The sequence below is a fragment of the Salarias fasciatus genome, chromosome 13, assembly GCF_902148845.1.
Source record: "Salarias fasciatus chromosome 13, fSalaFa1.1, whole genome shotgun sequence".
In the NCBI taxonomy this organism is placed as follows: domain Eukaryota; kingdom Metazoa; phylum Chordata; class Actinopteri; order Blenniiformes; family Blenniidae; genus Salarias; species Salarias fasciatus.
Window position 1 is genome coordinate 22289301 of NC_043757.1, and position 20981 is coordinate 22310281.

A 20981-nucleotide genomic window follows, 5' to 3' on the forward strand; every position below is an offset into this window, starting at 1 on the left:
CCTGCGTGAGAGTGAAAATGATACTTCTTAAGGCTGAATCTATATTTTGCAAAACAATTGCTTCTTTAACTGAAAAAAAAAACCAAACAAAAAAAAACTATGACATGAATATTGCACATTTTTATTCAACAAATCCTCGTTATTTGGCCTCCATTTCATTTGCAGTCTCTTTTATAGACTTTATCTAATAAAATAATTAATTTGATAGACTTCAGTTTTTCAAATTAGAAAGGAAAAAAAAAAAAAAATCCGGAGGACTCTAACAACCAATTTTGAAAAAATGGCCAACTGCACAACAAATTTGGATATGCTGAATGTAATTACTTGCCATATAATAGAATAAATATTTTTGAACCATGACTGAGAGAATGAATATTTACAATAAATGAATGAACATGATGAATTTATTGACTTCATCGGTTTTTGAGAAGCAAACTGACCTGCAAACAAAGTGGTTTCCATAAAATGCAGCCCAATTGATTTATCATTACCCTGCTAAATAACACTGGCTATAGTTGCAGCTATTACATTTTTACAATTCTACTGCAATCATTTAATGATGAAATGTTGCAATAATGGATTTTTGTTACGTTTCATAGTCAAAAAAAAAGGCCAATATGTTATTCGCCATCATGACATTATTTGTATTTGAAGAGACATTTAGTTTGCGTAAAGAAAATCGATCCTCACCTTTTTGATGCCCTCTGACGGACTGGAAACCGAGTGATCGAAACCATTGTTCTTGTTCACGATTTTCCAGAGTTCTGCGAACGTGCTGTCCTGCTCCAGAGGGTTCGTCCCTTTGGCCCGGAAATACTCGTACACGGCCGATTCCCTCACTGTCCCGTACACCATGTCCGCCTGCTTGGACAGATCCTGGAACGACCTATAAGAAGGTGACACATTGTGAGCTTTAAAAAAAAAAAAACCCAGTAATTTAAACAAATAAGTATTGTTGTGATCTCCATTCTCATTTTTGTCGCACATGAACAGCTTGTTGTAAATGTTTGTTGCCAACAAAGCTGCTACTGCTGACAATATGTCAGCTTATATAAGCACAACTGTGTTCCTCTATGATGCAAGAAATCACAGATTTGAGAAACACTTGATGTATTAATTTGGAAATATACTGTACACGCACAAACAATCTGAAACTAATAAAGTAAGTTCTGATGCCCTTGTGCTCATCTCACTGCAATCTATGCTTGATTTATACATTATTTCAATTAGAGATGTGTTTAGAAATATTGAAATCCTGACACAAACAAATCAGTTTTTGTGCCCCATGGCCCTGAACTGGATGTAGAAGTTTTACTTAATAAGGATTTCTAAATAACATCATTTATTTGACATGTTTTGTCCAGTCTGATAGTGAGGTGACCTTAATCTCTAGGAAGGGGTGATAAATTATATTCCCTAGTGGTCAAAATGATTAATAAAAGGGCAGAAGTGTAGACAAAAAAGAAGGCTGCATCCCCACCAGCAAATCTCATAGTGACAGCCACTGCTTTGCACAATAGCTCATGAATAGTTTCCAAACATTCTGCACATTGCCAATGGGGAGAATGTACGAAACCACTTTATATGTAGGATTCGACATTTTTACACCCACGTGTTAGAGAACCAGAAAGGAAACTATGGTAAACAGTAATTCCAGCTGCGGCCAAGCACTCTCTTTTTCATTCATTTACTCTGCATAAGCCTCTTGGCTTGTATCCCTTCATACACAGAATTTTCCCTCTGTTTAAAATTCAAGATTTATCTCCCGTCTGGTTTCCTCCAACCAACCAGGACGCCTGAACCTCATCTGCCTCTCCAATGCACTTTGGAGCAAATCACTCATCAGCATAGTCTTTATCAGCTAAATTAGCTGCACCTGTAACATGCTGCTTGGTGATGCTGAGACTTGGATCATGGCGCTTCAGCCCAATTCAAAGGAAAGAGGTAGCGTCTCCCTCACCGATTATCAAGCTCATCCCAATAATTGGCCATTAACCCTTTGTAGAGTCTGCGTCACACTCCGCTTTCCATTTGACTCTCCTCGCAACGCCTGTCAGGCAGTTACTGTGTGGGGAAAAATGGATATTTGCGGCAGCTGTACTTCATATGCAAAGATAATTTCCAATTTTGTACAGTATCGTATTTGCTGAATACCAATGTCTTTGCAATAAGTGTTTCTTTCCAGAGTCATTTGAATAGCTATCTATCACGGCGATGACCCACTTCCTTGACCGGTATTGGAAAGACACGTCCCTGCTAGCTACCCTGTACATTTTCAGGTTGGGAAATTAACCCAGACTATTTATATTGCTAAACCTGTTTTCAGTCCAATTCTCTGCAAAGTGAAGAAATCAAGTGGCTTATCTCCAGATGATGAAGCAGGACTAATTCAACCATTTAATTAGAAGCCTATACGCAGCGGAAGTGTTTGTTGTGGGGAGAAAGGGACAAGAAAAAGTGAAGTGAGAGAGAAAGAAACAGCTGATTAGATGTTGCATGGTTTCCAGCTTATAAAGTCAAATTAAACTACAAGCTTTCCTGCACTGAGTGGAAAAAAATGCAGCATTAATTTTGTTTAACAGCTTACTTTTATGTAACTACAGAAGCAGTGTGACCTGTAGTGTCAAAGGAATATAGACTTAACGTGAATCAGCACAATGGATATTCAAATGCACCACCTGGAGTAAACAGAATAAATGAAAAATAAAAAAATAAAAAATAAATAAATGAGGCAATTTATCTTGTCGATACAAATCTGGAAAACAAGAGACAGATGGTGGTACATATTGAAAAGGATCAGAGATATAGAAATCCTAACCTCTAACAAATGCTACATTCAGGCTCCGTTGACACGTTTTCAAGAGAAAATAGTAAACTTTTGTTGCATTTTGGGTTAGGGTTTGTTAGTTATGGGTTACTTTTCCTATGTGGCCTCCATGTCTGCGTTGAGGTGGATGGCTGCACAGAAGTGTATTGTTGCCCCACCCAGCACAATGGAGTATAGATGTTCCAGTTCACTATATTTGTAGTCATTCCCGCCTTGTGCTGTTCTAACATTACTTAGAATCAGATATCAATGTGGTAAAGTTCAGCCAAAAAGTTCATCTAATTAGTGTTAATCCATGCGCTAACCTGGAAGACAGAACACGGTGAAACTAATCTGATGATCTCTATTCAGCTCTCGCTCCCACTCAGCTACAAGGACAACAAAGAATCAGTCTTGTGTTGCAGCATTTTAGGACAAAAACAAAGTGTATTAAGATGCAACAGTTTCCTCAAGGTTTATTTTTGTTGATGGCGAGCACAAGAGGAAAAAGCCATGCAGTGCTAAAATACAGTCTTAAAAATGTAAATCTTGGCTGAAGCAATCGTAGAGTTGTTTATTGTTCCCATCACACTGCACTAATGTATCGGGTAGACACACATTTTGGAATCCACAGAGGAACATGGGCAAGAATACTGAATCTAAAATGAGAGCATGGCAGTAAAAGCCCCAGCTGTTGCTTTTTGGCTGCGCAGCAGTGTCGATAATTCACTTGTAAAGAGGGGAAAAAAGTCGATCTGTCCAAAAAATCGTGACGACGTCTTGACTTCAAATGTTATTAAAATGAAGGAAGTTGAAATGTATTCCACTCAGTTTTTAAATTCAAATCATGTCAACTCCAAGACTTGAACAGTGGGTGTATGATGGAGAATAAACTACTACTGCCTTTGTGACAAACACACTCACACAAAGATTTGAACCTCTGGAGATCTGTTTTGCATATTCCGTTAAATGAATAGTGTGCTTTGATAGACTGATAAAAATGTAAACTCACAGTATATCATTTGGTGTCATCTGCATAATAATGCAAAACAGACATTCGTTGAAAAATGATATCAAGTCAGAGCAAAGAGGATTAAAATAGTGGGTCTGCGACAGTCAATAAGCCTTTAAAGATTTATGAAACATGTCGGTGATATCTGATCTACGTTTTAGTAAATATTGTATATAATGCTTCCAGAAAAACTGAAAGAAATAGAGGAAGGTTTTTTTTTTTTTGAGAAAAGGGATTCAACCATCAGTAATAATGTTGATAAAAATGTAAAAAAATTGCAAATAAAACCCTCAGATGCTGTTTGAACACTTTAACAATTGAATCGCTTCTAATCTCAACACCGCCTCCTTGGCTACTGATGGCACTGCATCTCGTCTGTATCCGCACGCTTCCAGGTGTCAAACGGGAATTTCAAGTCAATTAACAATGAGTGCGGAGGAAGGATTTATGTCAAGCATTAATGAGCCTTCAGCAGATTGCAGAGACACCAGGCGAGGCTAAAAACATTCCTTGTGGATTGAGACTGGGGACACACTCCTCAACGTGGGAGGATTCACACAAGATTTCACCTAAAAAAAAAACAACAGAATATGTTCTGAAAATATTCCACTCAGGCTTTTTTTTTTTTGACAATTATCTAGCTGAACTCAAGAAATACATCCACAATTAATTTATAGCCTCAAGACAAAAACGGAGGAACCTGTTTTTCATATCTTGGAATCTTCTGGGTGCATTGCATACAGTACAGAATGAAAAAAAAGCACAAATGTTAAAGTAGTAATAATAATTAAAATAATAATAATCATTTGGTCATCTTCAATGTGGATAGTAACAACTAAGCTTTTTTTTTTTATTCTCCTGTCTTTCCCCAGTGCCTCTGATGCATGAATCTCAGAAAAAGACAGTATTTTTTTGTGCAATTTCCATGACCATCTGTCAGCTGGCTGCTCCACAGTGGTGTAAAACTGTTACCTCTCTCAAAGGAGGCATGCACGCTGCATGACCTTTAGAGGTGTCTTTGGAAATCATGCCTAGGCAGCAAGTGCTCCATTCAATGCCAGAGTAAAAAGTAATATTCAAGACAGTTAAAGTAGAGAGGATTGTGTGAAAAAACTTTGGTAAAATTTATTATAAATATGTCAGATTTACACAGTGTCCTTTAGGATCTTGGAAAAAAAACAATAGAGAACCAAAGAGGAGAAAAATTACTTTAAATGATCAGTTATATTAGTGTTTATGTATCATAAAAAGACAATCATGACTTGCTAGTCACAAGACTGAAGACATACATGCACCAAGCGATGTGATTATCTGAAGGCTTTAATTACTCTGACCTGAATCCTATGACACAAAAAACTTGGCATGATGTCGCACGTTTCAACAAATGACGGATGCATGTCTGTGGAGTTAAGAAGAACAAGTCCTCGGAGAGCTGCAGCTTTGAATGGATTTGCGGAGATCAAGCAGGTTTTGGAATCATAATCGTTTGATGGACTGAACGGTGGGGTCGTGGTTTAACCAAGCGAGATAGTTCATGGCCTGAGCCTTCAGGCTTGGCAGGGTCTTTCTGTGGGTCTCAGGCTGATTGATCATAATTCTGTTTATACTCAAGTAGCTTGATTAAGTCACTGGACAAGAGAAAACAGAAAATGCCATGTGCAGTATGTGATTTTATTGTTCCAATTTAGGGAAAAAAAAATATGCTTACAATGTTTTCATTACCCTCCATTTACTTAACTAAATTTAATTTAGTTGTTAGATTCTGTTTGCTTAACTGCACTGATTGAGCCACTAAAAAAAAAAAAAAAAGGACTCCTGTCTCCCCGAATGTTCTTCCAACAGACAGAAAACACACCGACAAGGTGGGCCGAGTGCTGCTTAGCATTCGGCCCCTCCGCTCGCGTGTCCACATGTGGCTATTTGTTCAGCAGAAGACAGACCGAATGCAATCAAATCTCTCTTGGCCCATTCTTTGGGGAGAGACAGCACACCAAATTGGATTTACTTACAAATAACATTTGGACTGAGGACAGGCTAGTTGTTAGGCAGCAGGTCAAAAATTACAGAAAGATTCTGTGCCAAGTGAAGCTGATAACTGATGCACGCCAATACTTTCCCAACCGAGCCTGTAGCTGGTGTTCCCATTGTTTAAATGGTTTAAAATGCTCTACGCACTGCCTCGAGACATCCCTGAGCGTTGCATTCTGCATTGAAAAACCAAACACCTACCTGTTCCTCTGCAACGGCGCCCTTACTACGATATCAGCTGCACCGCACTATATCCACACACACACTGTATATCCAAGGTTGATGCACATAACGACTACAGATAATAATGCACCTTAAATAGAAACTCCATGGTACGGCTGAGTGCAATGTAGGCTTACAAAACTCTTTTGTGCCTGCATGAAATCCATTAATGCACCAAGAGAGACCACTTCAGTTGCCTCAGCTGGGTCTAAACACGTCACAGTGGAAAATATCTTTGATGGAGTAAATATATAAAGACATTTTGTTTAAGTGATTTTGCTCAAGGTTTAAATGATTTTGAAAATTTGTTGAACAAGTTAGTGCAGGGCTCTTCTTAACTATTCAAGGTTGTTAATCTTGTCGAATTAAATTAGTTTTTTGGAATGGAGTTCAGTTTTTATTCAATATTACTGTGATAAAACAACAAGATTGAAAAAAAAAAGTGTTTTACCGGACGGCGTTGTCCATTCGCGACACGGTGAGGTATGCAGCCAGGTTGGCGGTGTAGGACGAGCACACGATGAGGGTGAAGAGCCACCAGCTGCCCATGACGATACGCAGAGCCACCGATCCCAGGATGGAGTCGCTGCCTGCGAGGTTGACACATGAAGGGTTAAACCTGACCTCAAGCACACACATTTCCATCTTCATTGGTTTTCTTGCATTGCCTCAGAACTACAAACAACACTTACTTTAACTGATTTGTCTGACATCTTTTTGTCTTTGCTAATGAATTGTTGTGAAGCCCAAAGCCCAGGACAGTGCATTCAGATTTGGGCGAAATGAAAGAAAGAAAGGAATCCCAAAAAAAAAAGACAGAAAATGTGATCAATAATCAAAACAAGTGCTGATTAAAGTCCTCTGTGGACAAATTCAATTACCACACCACACAGCCACTAATACAGTTTTTCTAATGATGGTCTATTAATCAGTTATTTGGAACAAATACCAGGAGAGGACGTATAAAGTGTAATGTTGCAGAATATTGAGGTGGGTTTCATTGTTAGCAGGGTCTGATAGCTTTACCTGAATATTTCAGTTATTGTTTTTATACTGCCCAAGAGCCATTAGGGTAAAGAAAACCTTCAATATCTACTACACTACTTTTTTTTCTAAGTAAGGATGTAACATGGCTGTTATCAATCCTGTAGTGTTACTGAGGACATGGTCCTTGCCAAATGTGTTTCACTAACCCACGGCTGAGCTAATACTGTTGATTCAATGAGGCTGTGATAGTCGGCAACAGATGTCACTGGTGAGTTCTCCATCGAATTTATCGGTTTCCAGCTGAGTGTCTTCTCTCTAAGAGTAGTTTAAAAAGCATCTAAAAAAAAACATTGAAGGAAAATTCCAGATGTTTCAATCTGTGGGGGGTTCAGCTTGGGCCTGTTGGGCTTGCAATACACTGTTGGACACTCAGAATAATTTAAAGTGATTACATTTATTTTTTTAATAATTTATGTCAAAAGAAATGAGGATTCAACTTCATCCGTTTTGAAATGTGACTTGCATACGTTTACATATTATTTTATATCCCTAATAACTTGTTTTTGGTCATTAAAATTCATGCTTTCTTCATCTTTTCCCATCTCATCTTTCCCCTTGGTTACTTTATTTTGGGTTAAATGAGTGGATCATAAGCTTACCCTCAGTATCTTCACTCTTTCTCTTCCAGAATGAACTCATTCTGCCCAAAGACTCCAAGACAGCTTATGAGGTGCATGAGAAGAATGTCAGCACATGTTGTAATTTTGGAGAGGAAAGCTATATAAATGTCATCTGAAAGATTCCCGGATATCAAATGTGATGAAAACATTTTTGTCTGAAAGCGTGACAATCAACATGGCTGCACCCTCAGGACAGCTTTGGGGGAAAAAAACGGCGGCTTGTCGGACACATAGCACTCTGGCATCAGTCATTTTTATTGCATATGGCTTTGACTGATTTTTTAAGGTCATTGAATGTGAAATGTGCGTCTTGAAACTTTACTGGATCTTCCCTGACTGCAACACTGTCTCGCAGACCCCTTCATCTCTGAAGCTAATTGATGAATCCCTTTAATCATAAGAGAAGGGCATTATGGTCATTCAGTGTTTTTGCAGTGACCCCTCAGAAGCTCAGAAGAAAGGCAGTCCCTATGTGAATCAGGCAGAGTCTGGGGCTGGGCAGTGTTTTTTGCGCCGAACATGCAAAGAATAAAAACTCACAAGTATTGCCATATCATTAAGAAATCATTGGGTGGATGTGCTTGCCAAGTGTGCGCACTCTGACAATGGCAGCCGTATGCATCAGCAGTCAGATCCATATCAAAGTGACCTACGTCATTCCCGAGACAAAAAGCAATCCACTTGACTGAAACGAAAAGTGGCAACATTGAAACATGAGCCAGAAATGAGGACGGAAAAAAAAAAGAAGACAGCGGAAACATGAATTTAGCTTCTCTTGAAATATAGTGGGTGTTGGGTTAACAAAAAAAAAAAAAAAAAAAAGATGCCGGCAGTTTGCCAGACTTTGATAGATGCAGCTCAGGTTTTAACATCAGTTGCTGAAGCAGTCATTTATTCAAAATGGACAAACCTGGATCTCCACCAGAGCTAAAAATGGGATGTTCTCCTTGAGAAGGGCACCTTTAGAAAATGCTGCGCCTCAAGCTGAGTCTCCACTGAATCAGCACTGGCTGTTAGTGACATCCACATGTGTTTCAGTTGATTGAACATGTGTCTTACTGCTCGTTCCTTAATCGCTCGGAGCAGTCTTTTGTGTTTCCTCTCCACTTTCGGCTCTGCTTCATTTAGACTTTGACATTTTGGAACTGCATGACTGCTGCTTGGTGTCCATTGATGAGCCGCGGAAGGCAAGACAAGAAGCGGTTTTTGGTCATTAGGTCATTGACTAACTCAAGCTTCAGCACCCACCTTGTTGCACAAAAGCACCATAGACAATCCAGATGGCGCTCTGAAGCGAAGTGGAGACAGAAGGTGGCGGATGGCCTCCAGCGTTGTTCTGACAGCGGACCGCCTGAATGCGCCTCAGCAGGAAGATCATGATGCCTACCACCGGGATGGCTGCGGCGATGCAGGCCCACACAGCCAGGTCAAATGGTGCGAGTAGAGAAAAAATGTTGATCTTTTCCTCAGATTTGCGCATCAGAATCCCCACTGAATAGTCCAGGTAGCGCTTGCTGAAATCCACCACGCTCTCTCGCTCCGGCGTGATCGTGATGGCCGACACAGCCAAGTCAGCTCGCTGGGAAGGAAAAGTCACGATTACATATTAGCACCTTTAAATGTTGTTCGGCACTAACAAATACAAGTGCGTTGTAACTTTACATCCTCCACTCTTACAACAACCGCATCCATATCAATGACAGTTACATTTCAGAAAGATCTCTGAGACGAAGAGATTCGAGTTAAACAGCACTGAAAACTGAACTGAAGCAAGTCCAACACTTGAAGTTGAACCATATTGCCTTTGTGATATGTGTATTTATAGCTGTGCTGTTTTCCTGAATTGCCCAAAGTCCCTCTTGGATTTCTATTTACCCTGATTATAGATACTGGCCACCAAAACATAGTTTTGCTTTGGACTCCAGTGAATAGCTCGTCGTCTTTACGACCCATGTCAGAGTTTGTCAAACATTCCTTCAAACAGCTGAAATCAGACACGCTTCAATCAAAGGGGGACACCACCCACTGGAAAAAACTGTTTAGCGGATAGAGGCTTTTGGCTTGTACTATGTTTGTCTGATCTTTTCCACTTTGCTCTGCCTTGAAAATGGGCTCTGATTTCAAAACAGCGTCATGTGGCCAGATTCCCAGAAATATTATTTGGACCCAAATCTGGACCTTGACTGAGTGGGATAAAAAGGGAACTGACGAACCTTGCCAATAAGTTCTCCAATCATGCCATTCCAGGATCCATTAGGGAGCGGTGAGCCATACTTCCCATCTCCAACTTGGTAGATGTCATACTTGAAACCAAGTATCTTGGCGAGGGCATCCAGGACATCAATGGAGAAGCCCTTGTATCTCATGGGCTGGCCCAGAATGTTTTCTGCCACCATCACAAAAGGCTCCTCCTGTTTGAATAAATACCATTGGATTGGTTAAAGACGCATAACGGGCGATGCAGAGAGATGTGAAAGTCCATGGACTGTTATCTCCGAGGCTCAGACTCTGAAAAGAGAAGGTGTCTATTCAATCACAGGGTTGTCGTTTATTAAGAAGCACCAAAACCTCCTCAGGGCCATATTGGTGACTGAAGCGAGGACATATTCAGTCATCTTAAGAATAGTGGGGTGACACCTTTATGAAGAGCTTCTCGGTGATCGGAGTTAAACTTCATCATAATGAAATAGTTTCCTTAGCAACTCTTGACCCGTAACACATGGCGCAATGGCAACTGCTATGGTTCATCAACGTGGAAATTGCCATTTTAAATTTATTGCACCCACCCATGGTTCTTCTTTATGGGTTGAAAGTGTCAGGGCAGAATTAAATGGGTGAAGGTGGAGTAGAGGGAGCAGAGGTAGACGAGGGGGAGATGGGCAGGGGGAGAGGGGGAGGGGGTTAAAGCGGGCAGGGGCAAATGACTTGATTAAGTGACACTGCCAGGAAAGAGCTGAGCAGAACTTATGTGAATAAATATGGTGCTGGTAAATCAAGTGTGAAGAAGAGGAAAAATGGAAAGAGGGGGAGGTGAAGCTCCTGACGGAGGGGATGAGAGACGAGGCTTTGCTGCAGGAACAAGTAGAAAAGTTAGTTTGAGGAAAATATAGAGACGATTTGAGTGGAGTGAAGGAGCTCCACGTCTGATGTAGTCAATGACTTCATGTGTGTTTGATGGAAAAGTGTGTGTTGATGGAGTTTGGCATCTTCTGTCATTATGATTGTCTTCATATTTTCAGTTGAGCTACAATGCCAAACAAAATGTCCGCGACAACATTCATTGTAACTCATCTGCTCCAACCCTGAAGCATCTTTAAAGAGAACGCAATCTTAAAGCCATTAGGAGCCTATTACCTGCTACGCTGTGCAACGTGGGTCTCATAAAGAATCACTGACTACACAATGTCAAATGAAATTAATCAAATGTAAGAGCTGCTATGATGTACAGCTATATGCAAGAATGATAATGTCATTCTGTATGCATGTTTACTTGAAGCAATAATTTTGCTTTATATTATGCTTTTTTAATATATTCATTTTATGTTCAAACATGATGAAAACTGCTGAAGAACATCTCATAAAAATATTACATCAACACATTTGTTGTATGTTTAAATGCTCAATTTAGTAGTGGTAAAATACAAACACTACTTTTCTTTGAACTGAAAAAGATGTTCATTTCTTTCAATAACAAGGCTTCAGAAACATGAGATCAAGAAGCTGAAAAGTTTCTTGAAGGCATTTTATGTAGCTCAAGGTCAGAATAATATTTTTGTTTTCTAAATTCTCGTCTCTTTGGGACTGACATACCGTATACAGTCAAATTTCAAATACAATTTAAGAATTAAAGAACCTCATTGACTTAAATGTAATTCAATGTTAAGTGTTAATGAAGAGCTGTTGTAGCTGGGGGAGAAAAGTTTGTTTAATTTTTTTAATTTACTTTTTTTTTTCTTGTCATGAAACCTTCTTGAAGCTTTCTTGGATCTGCTGTTTTTCTCCTGATTTGTTTAATTGTAGAGACCAGAAATTATTTGTCGGTTCCCATGTTTTGTGTGTGTTTGATCATGTTTCAGCAACGAGCCTTTCAACTGTTCGCTGTGTTCATATTTATGCCAATTTATTTTTCCTTGAAGGAGGAACAAATCTTCTTGTGATTATATTGCATTTTTTTCATGTGTGATTTCCTCTAAAGATTCCTCTGATGGAGAAGCTTTCATTGTGAAATGCATAATATATATCTAACAACAGGGTACTGTTAACAAGTGAATCATGGAGAACAAAACTAAATAAGAATAATTTATGCTTATTCTGTATAATTCTTTTTATTCATGTTGAAAAAAATTCTCATGTAAGACTCTGAAAATCTTAGTTTCCACTTGTGTTACTTTCTGAAGTCAAAGTGGCTTAAATACGTAATAGAAATAGCTGACCAATAATGTTAAGAGCAGGACTAAGTTTTGCCCTACCGTTATTATCTTTTTATAGGGAATTCATTAAAATGTTTCAATTTTCACCCATCCATCCATCCATCCATCCATCCATTCTCTACACCAAAGCCCCCCAAGGAGTTTGCCAACTCAGTCCAGGTGTTAATGGATTCAGTGTACTCCCACAACTCACCAGTATTGTTACGATCTTGAGCGTCACTCCGTGCATACCACTCTCGATCCGATTCTCCTTCAGGCTACCATTCAGACCACGAGTGGAGTCCCACGATGCCAGCTAATAGGAAAAAAAAAAGAAGAAAAAAGAGAAATCACACAGATGAGGAAGAGCCTGTAATAACAGAAAATGGAGCCGGCCTCCAGTGGACAAAAGTGCTAAACACCTCATTAATAAATCCATCAAACACACGATGCTGTGCTGGAAAACAAAAAAAAAGAGATGTTGTTCCTCAGATCATGATCCAAGTTGCCATTATGTGACTCATTCTGTGGTGATAAGCAGCAACGAGGGGTTAAGTTAACAGCTAAGCTGGTTACCAAGACAACAAGAGTTGTCCATTAGCATGCTATCAAGACCGTCTCCTCGAGTTTCAAAGCAGAAGACTGAAATGTGTTATTGACAACGCTCGGTGAGCAAAGGGCACCATGCCTTACCGCTAATCATACAGACCGAGGCAGTGATGGATATGTAAAACAAGGCTATGGTTACAGAAGGAAAGAGAAAACGTACCACATAATCAGAACTTTAAGAAGGCTTCATGCAGATCATACAAACTAGTGATGTGCAATGATAAAACACAATTTGTTTCCAAAGCAAAACTAATGCTGGTGTCACTGATACCGATTCCATATAGATACTCTCAACTCCAGCAAGCACAGAGGACGATGTAGTCCATCAAAATAGCTCCTCATTAGAAATATCCCTTCAAACTAGGATGAATTAAATAACTAGTTTCCTAATACGTCAATCTTTCAACACAAAAATTGATTCTCAAAGAAGCACATTCGGTATCGGAAGTATCAAAACTTCTCAATTTGCACATCACTACATTGAATATGTACTATTTAAAACCCAAACAGATGGGATTTTAAACATGATTCACGCTATTTTGAGTTTGTTCCTTCAGTCTAAATCATCCCTCAGTTTCAAAACTCCCATTCCACGCTGCCAACGTTCTGAGGTATGTCTTAGGTTGAGAAGTTGATGTTTGTTAAATTCTTAATCAGCGCTGCGAGCAGGACAAGGTTTCTCAAGGATCTGACACGTCATCTGGAGTGGTCTTTTGAGATTTAGGTTGACAGGACAAGAATGGTGGCCCAAGGTTAAACAACAGGCTCTTCTGACCATAACAAGCATCCTTTTTCCACACAAACACGACGCACTGCACAATGGAAAGAAACAGAGCAGAGTTATGAGGGTATGCCAAATGATTTTTTTAATATTAAATACATATTAAATATAATATTATAGTATTATAGTTTATTTTATATCATTTGACATAAAAAACATCAGAAAGTCAAAAAACACAACACATGTTAACAACTGAATTTACCTAAAGCTACAAAAGGCAGTAAAGCAGACTTTCTTAAAAAGAAAAACTTCAAATAAAGAAAAAAATAAGAAAATAAAATAGAAGAATCGACACTGAAGCAATACAAAAGGACTAATATGAAATGAAATGGGAGCAATCACTGAATAAATTTTATTTTTGAAAGTAAGTGACCACTTATTTACTGTTATCTGAGACAGGTTGTTGCTAAATTGATGGGTCCAATGTGTCCTTTGTGTCTTTTCCAACAGCACCAAATTACGAACATGCTTGATATTCCTGTGAAATAATCAAAATGAGTGGACACAATCTATGCCTCTGTCATTATTTGCAAAAACTTGAAATTACAAACAATTATACAATCAAGGACAAACTGCAATTACAAAAGATACGACAGGGATCAGCAAAGACGCGCAACTCAGAATACCAAATCAGGAGCGTATGCCTCATTCGGTCAGCTGAATCTTTTGTTCTTCCAAGCACTGATCCGACAAACAGGAAGAGGCTGCTTGCGTTGCTATACATAGTTTCTCTTCAAACTGACTAATGAAGTGAATCATACGACTAGGCTGCCAACTTATGTAGGTGTGTGTTGACAGTTTCTCTGCATGCAGGCTATCACACACAAATGTTCCCACTCAGTGTTTTATAGATGCATGAACGTTATCTGGATGGTCAGCTGTTAGTTTTTGATATAACGTAGAGTCTGAAATGCAACATCTCCCGAAAGTTGATCCAATCAAACATATCCTGACAGACCGTAGGGACCCCCTGAGCTGCAGCGCGGTGGTCGTTCCGCTCGCCCATTTGCCTCACATCCGGTGTGCTGACGCTTTGTCGCAGGATTTGCCTCATCGGCACGTTAAGTGTTCAGAATGTTTTGGCTCGGCTGTGTCTGCGGCCGGCCTGTGTGCTTGTGTTGCTGAGCGTGTGTTAGGGCAAAGTGTCAGTCTTTGTTGCCCGCTTCATAGGGGGCTATTTTCCTCATGAGCAGCTTTGTCCTCACTGGGGAAAAAAACAAACAAAAAAAAAAAAAACACAGCAACGCTGAGCAATCTCTGCCGGGCAATGTGAAGAACACTAAAGAGGAAGCCTTTTACTTCACAGAGCTTTGCACACCCGCACGCCACCAGGAAGGTCACAAACAACACGTAGAGGAAAGCCACACACCCTGTAACCGAGGATGGAACACATGGATAGACACACCGCGTTCTCCCATTACCAGCTGAAGAAGCAGTGCTGGCAGATCAATATTTGCTTTACGATAAAATGTAAATCTATTTCCTACAAATGAAATATAAAGACATTTCGCAAGGACACAGCGCTGGAAGCTGAAGGTGCATTTACTATATCCAGATCTATCCTGTTGCTGGGTGCCAGACCTGTAAAAAAAATGGTTTTCTAACTTTTTTCCAAGTTTTGTCTTTGAAATGTCAGCTCAATGAGGTCAATGAAGATTTAGATAGTCATCATATGAATATGAATAAGGTCGGCCATCACGACAGGACGAAGTAAAATACCACAGAAAAATGAGTAGAATGGAAAAAAAAATTCTCACCAACTTCAGATAATTCTAATATGTCAATTTAACTTTTCCTTTTTTGCACAAAATGTTATTGATCTGTTGATCTGAATGGAAACAAGTTGAGCTGTTCAATGATGAGGACAACCAACCACTAAATTAGAACATAATTTTTAGTGTATGGAGAATAAGGGAAGACAAAATGTTAAAAAAGACTCAACCTTTCCACGTAGATTATGGCAGTTTCTGTTTCACAGTGTAGTCTCTACATGTGAGACGATCCTTCCAGTATCTGTAAACACATGCATTGTTTTCAACTTCCAGCACAATGAGCGGAAACTAAGCCAAACAGATTTGACAATATGCAGTTTAAAAAGTCATTGTAATAGCAGTGAATCTATTTTACAAATGGTCTGTAATGAGGCTGAGTAGATGCCAATGATCATTTTGAGAATAAGGGAAGTCAAATCGCCCTCCTTCACTTTTCAGTTTTTCTCACACATTAAGCCCTCGGTTCAATTTCATGGAGACATATATTCCGTGGAGCTGCATCTATAGTTTGGAAGAGTCGAATCCATTCTGCGAGTCGAGCCAGTCAGGCACTTAGAGTTCGACGAGCCTGTCACAATAGCAGGCATCTTATCATTATTGAGCAAAGCTCTTTTGTTGCAGAGCGGACTGACATGACTGTGTGTGTGTGTGTGTGTATCTGTCCGTGTATACCACTGAGTCAGAGCTTGTCTAATGTACAGGTAGCACCAGGTGTCTTCGCACTTATCCTGGAATAAATATATGCTATAGCGAACTGCTTTGATGGCGAAACAATGTAAACTTCTTAACTGGTGATAGTGAGAGAAGAGGCGGCCATTTTCATTCATTTTTAGAAATTGCCAGGTATCATTCTGTGACATCGGGCAGGAAGCTGTGAACTAAAGTGAAAACCCAGCAGGAGGCAGTGGTTTAGATCGCGTCATGTTATAATTTGTTAGAACTATAAAAGAACGGCTTGACTTGGCAATGATGGGCAGCAACGATTGCTGGGTTGTTTTGATGTGATGACTTTAAATTTGCAGCAGGTGAAATTGATATCCCGCACATGAGCACGTCTCACCGCCAAACCGGTGACCTGTTACTGTTTCTGCTCCTCTGCAAAAACCCATCGTATCATAACATGCCCTGTACGCAACAGTCACTTATTTTCTTCCTGTTCCTCTTTTTCTTCTTCCATCTAGAAAAGGATAATAGTGGAGATAGCCATGTAATCTCCAATCACCAGAAATACAGCAAAAAAGAATAAAAAGAAGAAGAAAAAAGAAATTAGTCAAGACAAGAGCCATCTTATCTGTCCTGATATACTCCAAATGAGTTTGGCAGACATGGCGCCATTCTATCACTCAAGTCTCTAATAAGCAACACGAGGCAAGATTCACTCTGAGAAACTATGTCAGACAGCAAAATAGGAAAATTGAGATGAAGAGAGGGAACGGAAATGAAAAGAAAGATGCAAAGAGGAATTGAGCTGGAGTGAGTTCAAACAGGAAACACTCAGGGAGAAAAACCGCAATAAGGAAACTACCATCCAAATAAACGCTCTTGATGTTCACATTTTGACTGTTTTTTCTCTTTTTTTTGTCATTTTTGCATTCATCCTCTGTAATCGCTTCTTATACCGAGCAGTTTGTTGTATTAGAGAAAAGCACTAAGCGCAGCATGTGTAACAACAGCGAGATCAATGCAGTGTAAAAGGCATTTGTTATTCCTTTCCATTTTTGCATATATTGTATTACCGACAAAAGAGAGATCTGCACACAAGAAAGAAGAGTGAGCCTGCGTAAAGCACCGACTCTGGTCCCAACTCAATAGAATCACTTACGCCTGGAAAAATCTGCTTCGCTTCACCTTGTGAAGATGCGAGCGCAACAAAGAGCAGGTGCTGTAGAAAATCTGCTGCATTCGGCATAAACTCCAAAAGTGAGGCTGGTGGCATTTGTTTGGTATTGTTTAGAAGCTGGATTGGGAGGCATGAGAGAGCATACATTAGGAGATGTTGAGAGATACTGTCCACATTTCATCGAATCATTTGAGACTCTCGGGAGGATTTCGTTTCAGGCGGAGCAGCGGGGCAGCTGGAGCGGCCGTAAGCGGGTACGTCCGGTTTAATGCCTCCCTCTTAATGCAGACACTTGTGGAGAAAAGCAATTCACAAACAATGACATTAGAACATACTGCAGTATTATCGCAGCACAGAATTATAAATGTTACTGTGATTTACTTATCCAAGGCAATATAGCTCGAATGTTTTATTACTGTACTTTCCAAAGCCGGGTTGGATGATAACTGTAATCATAATAGAATTAATCATTGCTAATAACAAGCTTTGAATAATTACTTGATTTTGTTGATGTAAATAGTGTATGGAGGAATTACAGCTCTACAGGTGTGCGGCAGCATGTACAACAGCCTGCAATAACATTAACATAAACGCCTAATTATAATGTTAGTGATGGGCAATTATATATTGAAGGCAGAAATGGGGAGCAACTGTAGCAATGCAACAGCATAATAAATATGTAAATCCATGTAATAATAATTCTGGTATTCTGTTTTCGCTATTGAGCCACTTTATTCACTCAACTTATCTTTATCCACCTGATGAGAACCCCAGCAGTTCGGGGAGGATCAACACACGGCGGGAACCAGGAAAGGAGGCAGACATCTCAATGCAAATTAATTGCTAGATCAACAGCCCAATCTACCCCCTGTAGATCTATTGTTGGAAGCAGAGAGGTGCCCTTTCGAGGTTATTTAATGTCATTTGTGCTTTGTGAATAATTGAGTAATAGGGTTCAGGGGGAGAAGGGATACACGGGCAATCAGCTACTGCCTTGTTTCTTTAAAATACACGTTGTACAATAACATTCTGTGATGTATGGTTTCTCACCATCACTGTCAGTATATAAAAATAAATAAATAAATAAATAAATAAAATCACGTGAAAGATAGCTGTTGTGGTGATGATGGAAAATCGGATGCATTGGTCATCTGATCCAAGCAACAACCCTTTTCTGATACTGGAAAACTGTTGTATGTGCTGTATTGAACTGAACTCAGGGGCCACAGGCGGCGCAATTTCATCTTAAACACTGATATAACAGCCTCATAATTTATAAATGCTGAAGTTTTCCTTTGTCGTAGCTCAGAGTATGCATTTAAAAAGTCTTTATTTTTTCCAAATCTGAACAATTAGTACTAAAAAGTTACTGAAATCTCTACATGAAGCCAATTTTAATTATTTAAAATAGAGTGAAATATCCCAAAAAACATCTATAACTGTTGCAATTTGCAGATTTTTGCATTCATTTTTTTACAGGTTTATCCTGACAGCATAGTTTTGAGGCTACTGCCAGTTTTCATGGCAGCGTCAGACATTGCAGCTCGGGTCTCAGTGCTGTTATTTCCGCTGCTTCGAAGAACGATCTGTTAAAATTTCAATGCTTTCTTTGCAGTTTTCACATTTTGCTTAATAGCTTTGTGGGCCGGATTACAGTCCGTCACAGGCCTTTTTTGGGCCAGGGGCCTTATGTTTGACACTGTGATCTTGTGTATCATTTCAGGAAATTGGACAAAACTACTTCAGAGAAACATGGAGGATATTAATGAGGTAAATCTGAAAAGCAACTGAAACTCCAGATCTATTCGAAACATCGTGCTGGCATCATGTTGCACTTCAACGTGAGCTTGTTTTTCCACTTTCCAACGGAGGATTACAGGCCGCCATTTCACGTTATCACCAACAGCTCAGGGTCTTCAGAAATGGCATCCAAAGATACGCCAATAGTACAATTTACTGTGCATTACACATCATGAAAAATGCATGGTGACACACGCTGCCACCAGAAAATTTGAGAGACGGCAATTTTCAGAAGGCCGTTGCAACACGTATGCACACCGTGAAGCTCACATATGTTTAAGTTTTGTGTGTGTGTGTGTGCGTGTACAATTCCTCCAATGTGACAGTGCTTGAAAAATAACTGAGGAGTGACGCATGCATGCCTGGGTAGGAGGAACAATTACATTCAAATGAATTGACTTTTCTCCATGAGAGCTTGGTGTAAGCTGGAAGTCATTAGCAATATCTGCTTAGAGACGAGCTGACACATCAATAAGAGCAAACTGGGAAACCAAAACAACAACAACAGCATCGATCACTCTGCATCAGCACTGGATGGTGGAGAAAACTCACAGTAGCCATCCAGGAAATAGTATTTCAGTCTTCATTACAGTTTCTAACCAGAAAGACGCCTCATCTAAGAACCATCAGGCTGGGAAGAAAATGGTCTGAATGCAGATAAATGATGATGGAGAGGGAGGAAAATGGGGCTGAGAAATGAGGAGAAAAGGTTAGGAAAAGAAGGAAAAAAAAAAGTGACCAGGGAGGAGAGGATGAGCAGGATGGAAGATAGAGTGAAAAGATAAAAGAGAAGGGAAAAGGACAAAATCAGGACGGCTCTGTGGAGATGGATATGGGTTGGCAGCTGGAGTACAGCATGATATCAGTGTTACACTCCACTTGAAAATAACAGGGGGAGCATGTGGAGATCAAGTAATGGCGGCGTGTTTTACAGCCGTCGTCATGCATTTTGCACAAAGCAGGCCAAGGAAACCGCCGAAAGTATAGATAAATAACCTATTACAAAGACACAGAGAAGAGGGGTGCATGAATTTAGCTGTGTTTTCGCACACTGAATGGCTCTGGCACTGAGACATGGCAGGTAATGAACAACAGTACTGAATGCATTTGGCAACCCCATTATCTGCCCTTGCCGTCCCCTTGTGTCTCTAATGATTTTGAGATACACGCGCCCACATGTTAGCGTACTCCCCGGCCTTCATTTTGTGTTTGCCTGGTGACATGCTCCCACTGTCTGCCGTCCCAACCGGTGTGTACAAGGCGTGTTTATTTGCGCATACACACCGGGACTGGGCGGTTTGCGTTTGCACCAGACTGCAACAATGTGTGATCCCGCCGACAAACATCAATGTGCTTTTTTTTTTTTTTTTTTTTAAATGTTTGTGTCTGTATGTCTGTCTGTCCTCCGAGCAAATGCTAATGGTCACAATATGATGAATAGGCTTCATGATTTCAGTCAGGCTGAGTGGTGATTAAATCTTCATTACTGCTTCTGGTCAGTCCTGCTCTACATAGATTGCCAAGAACCTCAATTCCTCTTCATTTCTGCGAGAAGCCTCTGACTGAATCAGGACAAATAGACACAAATGAATTACTGGTGAGAGATGACGGCACAAATGATGCTTTTCTAAAGCAATTCGCTGTACATCATCTGCATGTAAAGTTCTGTGGTCGTCAAATTGCCAGAGTAAACAAGCCAAAATGAAGTGATCGTGTTGTTTCTGCAGCCGAGCCTGATATACACACTTAGCTCAGCCGTGAGAACAGGGCTTTATTTATTTAACTCTCAGGTCATGACAAGCTAAAATGGTTGGTGTGATGAAATGGAAGATTAGAGCAGAGAGAGCTGTTTAATTCAGGAGCTCCAGTAGAGGGCAGCCGTATACCTGACATGTCACTGACTCATGTTAAGCCCTGTGACCACGGTGCTCACAGATCAGAGCACACACGACTTTTTTTTCTGTTTTACCTGTCAGGTAAGTTAATACAGCACACACAGTAGTTCCAACACAAATAAATCCAAGGATTTTGCATC

At 39.9% G+C, this 20981-nt stretch overlaps 1 protein-coding gene across 2 annotated transcripts in view; it reads right to left on the reverse strand.

The window, feature by feature from the left end:
- The window catches only part of grid1a (glutamate receptor, ionotropic, delta 1a), a 222878-nt gene that overhangs the window by 7646 nt on the left and 194251 nt on the right, over positions 1-20981 (reverse strand). For both annotated transcript variants that reach the window (XM_030106855.1, XM_030106854.1), the window contains exons 9-13: positions 12359-12460; positions 9949-10146; positions 8984-9314; positions 6520-6658; positions 691-886 (exon numbers count right to left, since the gene is read on the reverse strand). In XM_030106855.1, coding sequence (XP_029962715.1) covers positions 691-886; positions 6520-6658; positions 8984-9314; positions 9949-10146; positions 12359-12460 — 966 coding nt within the window. The remainder of the gene's footprint in view (positions 1-690; positions 887-6519; positions 6659-8983; positions 9315-9948; positions 10147-12358; positions 12461-20981) is intronic.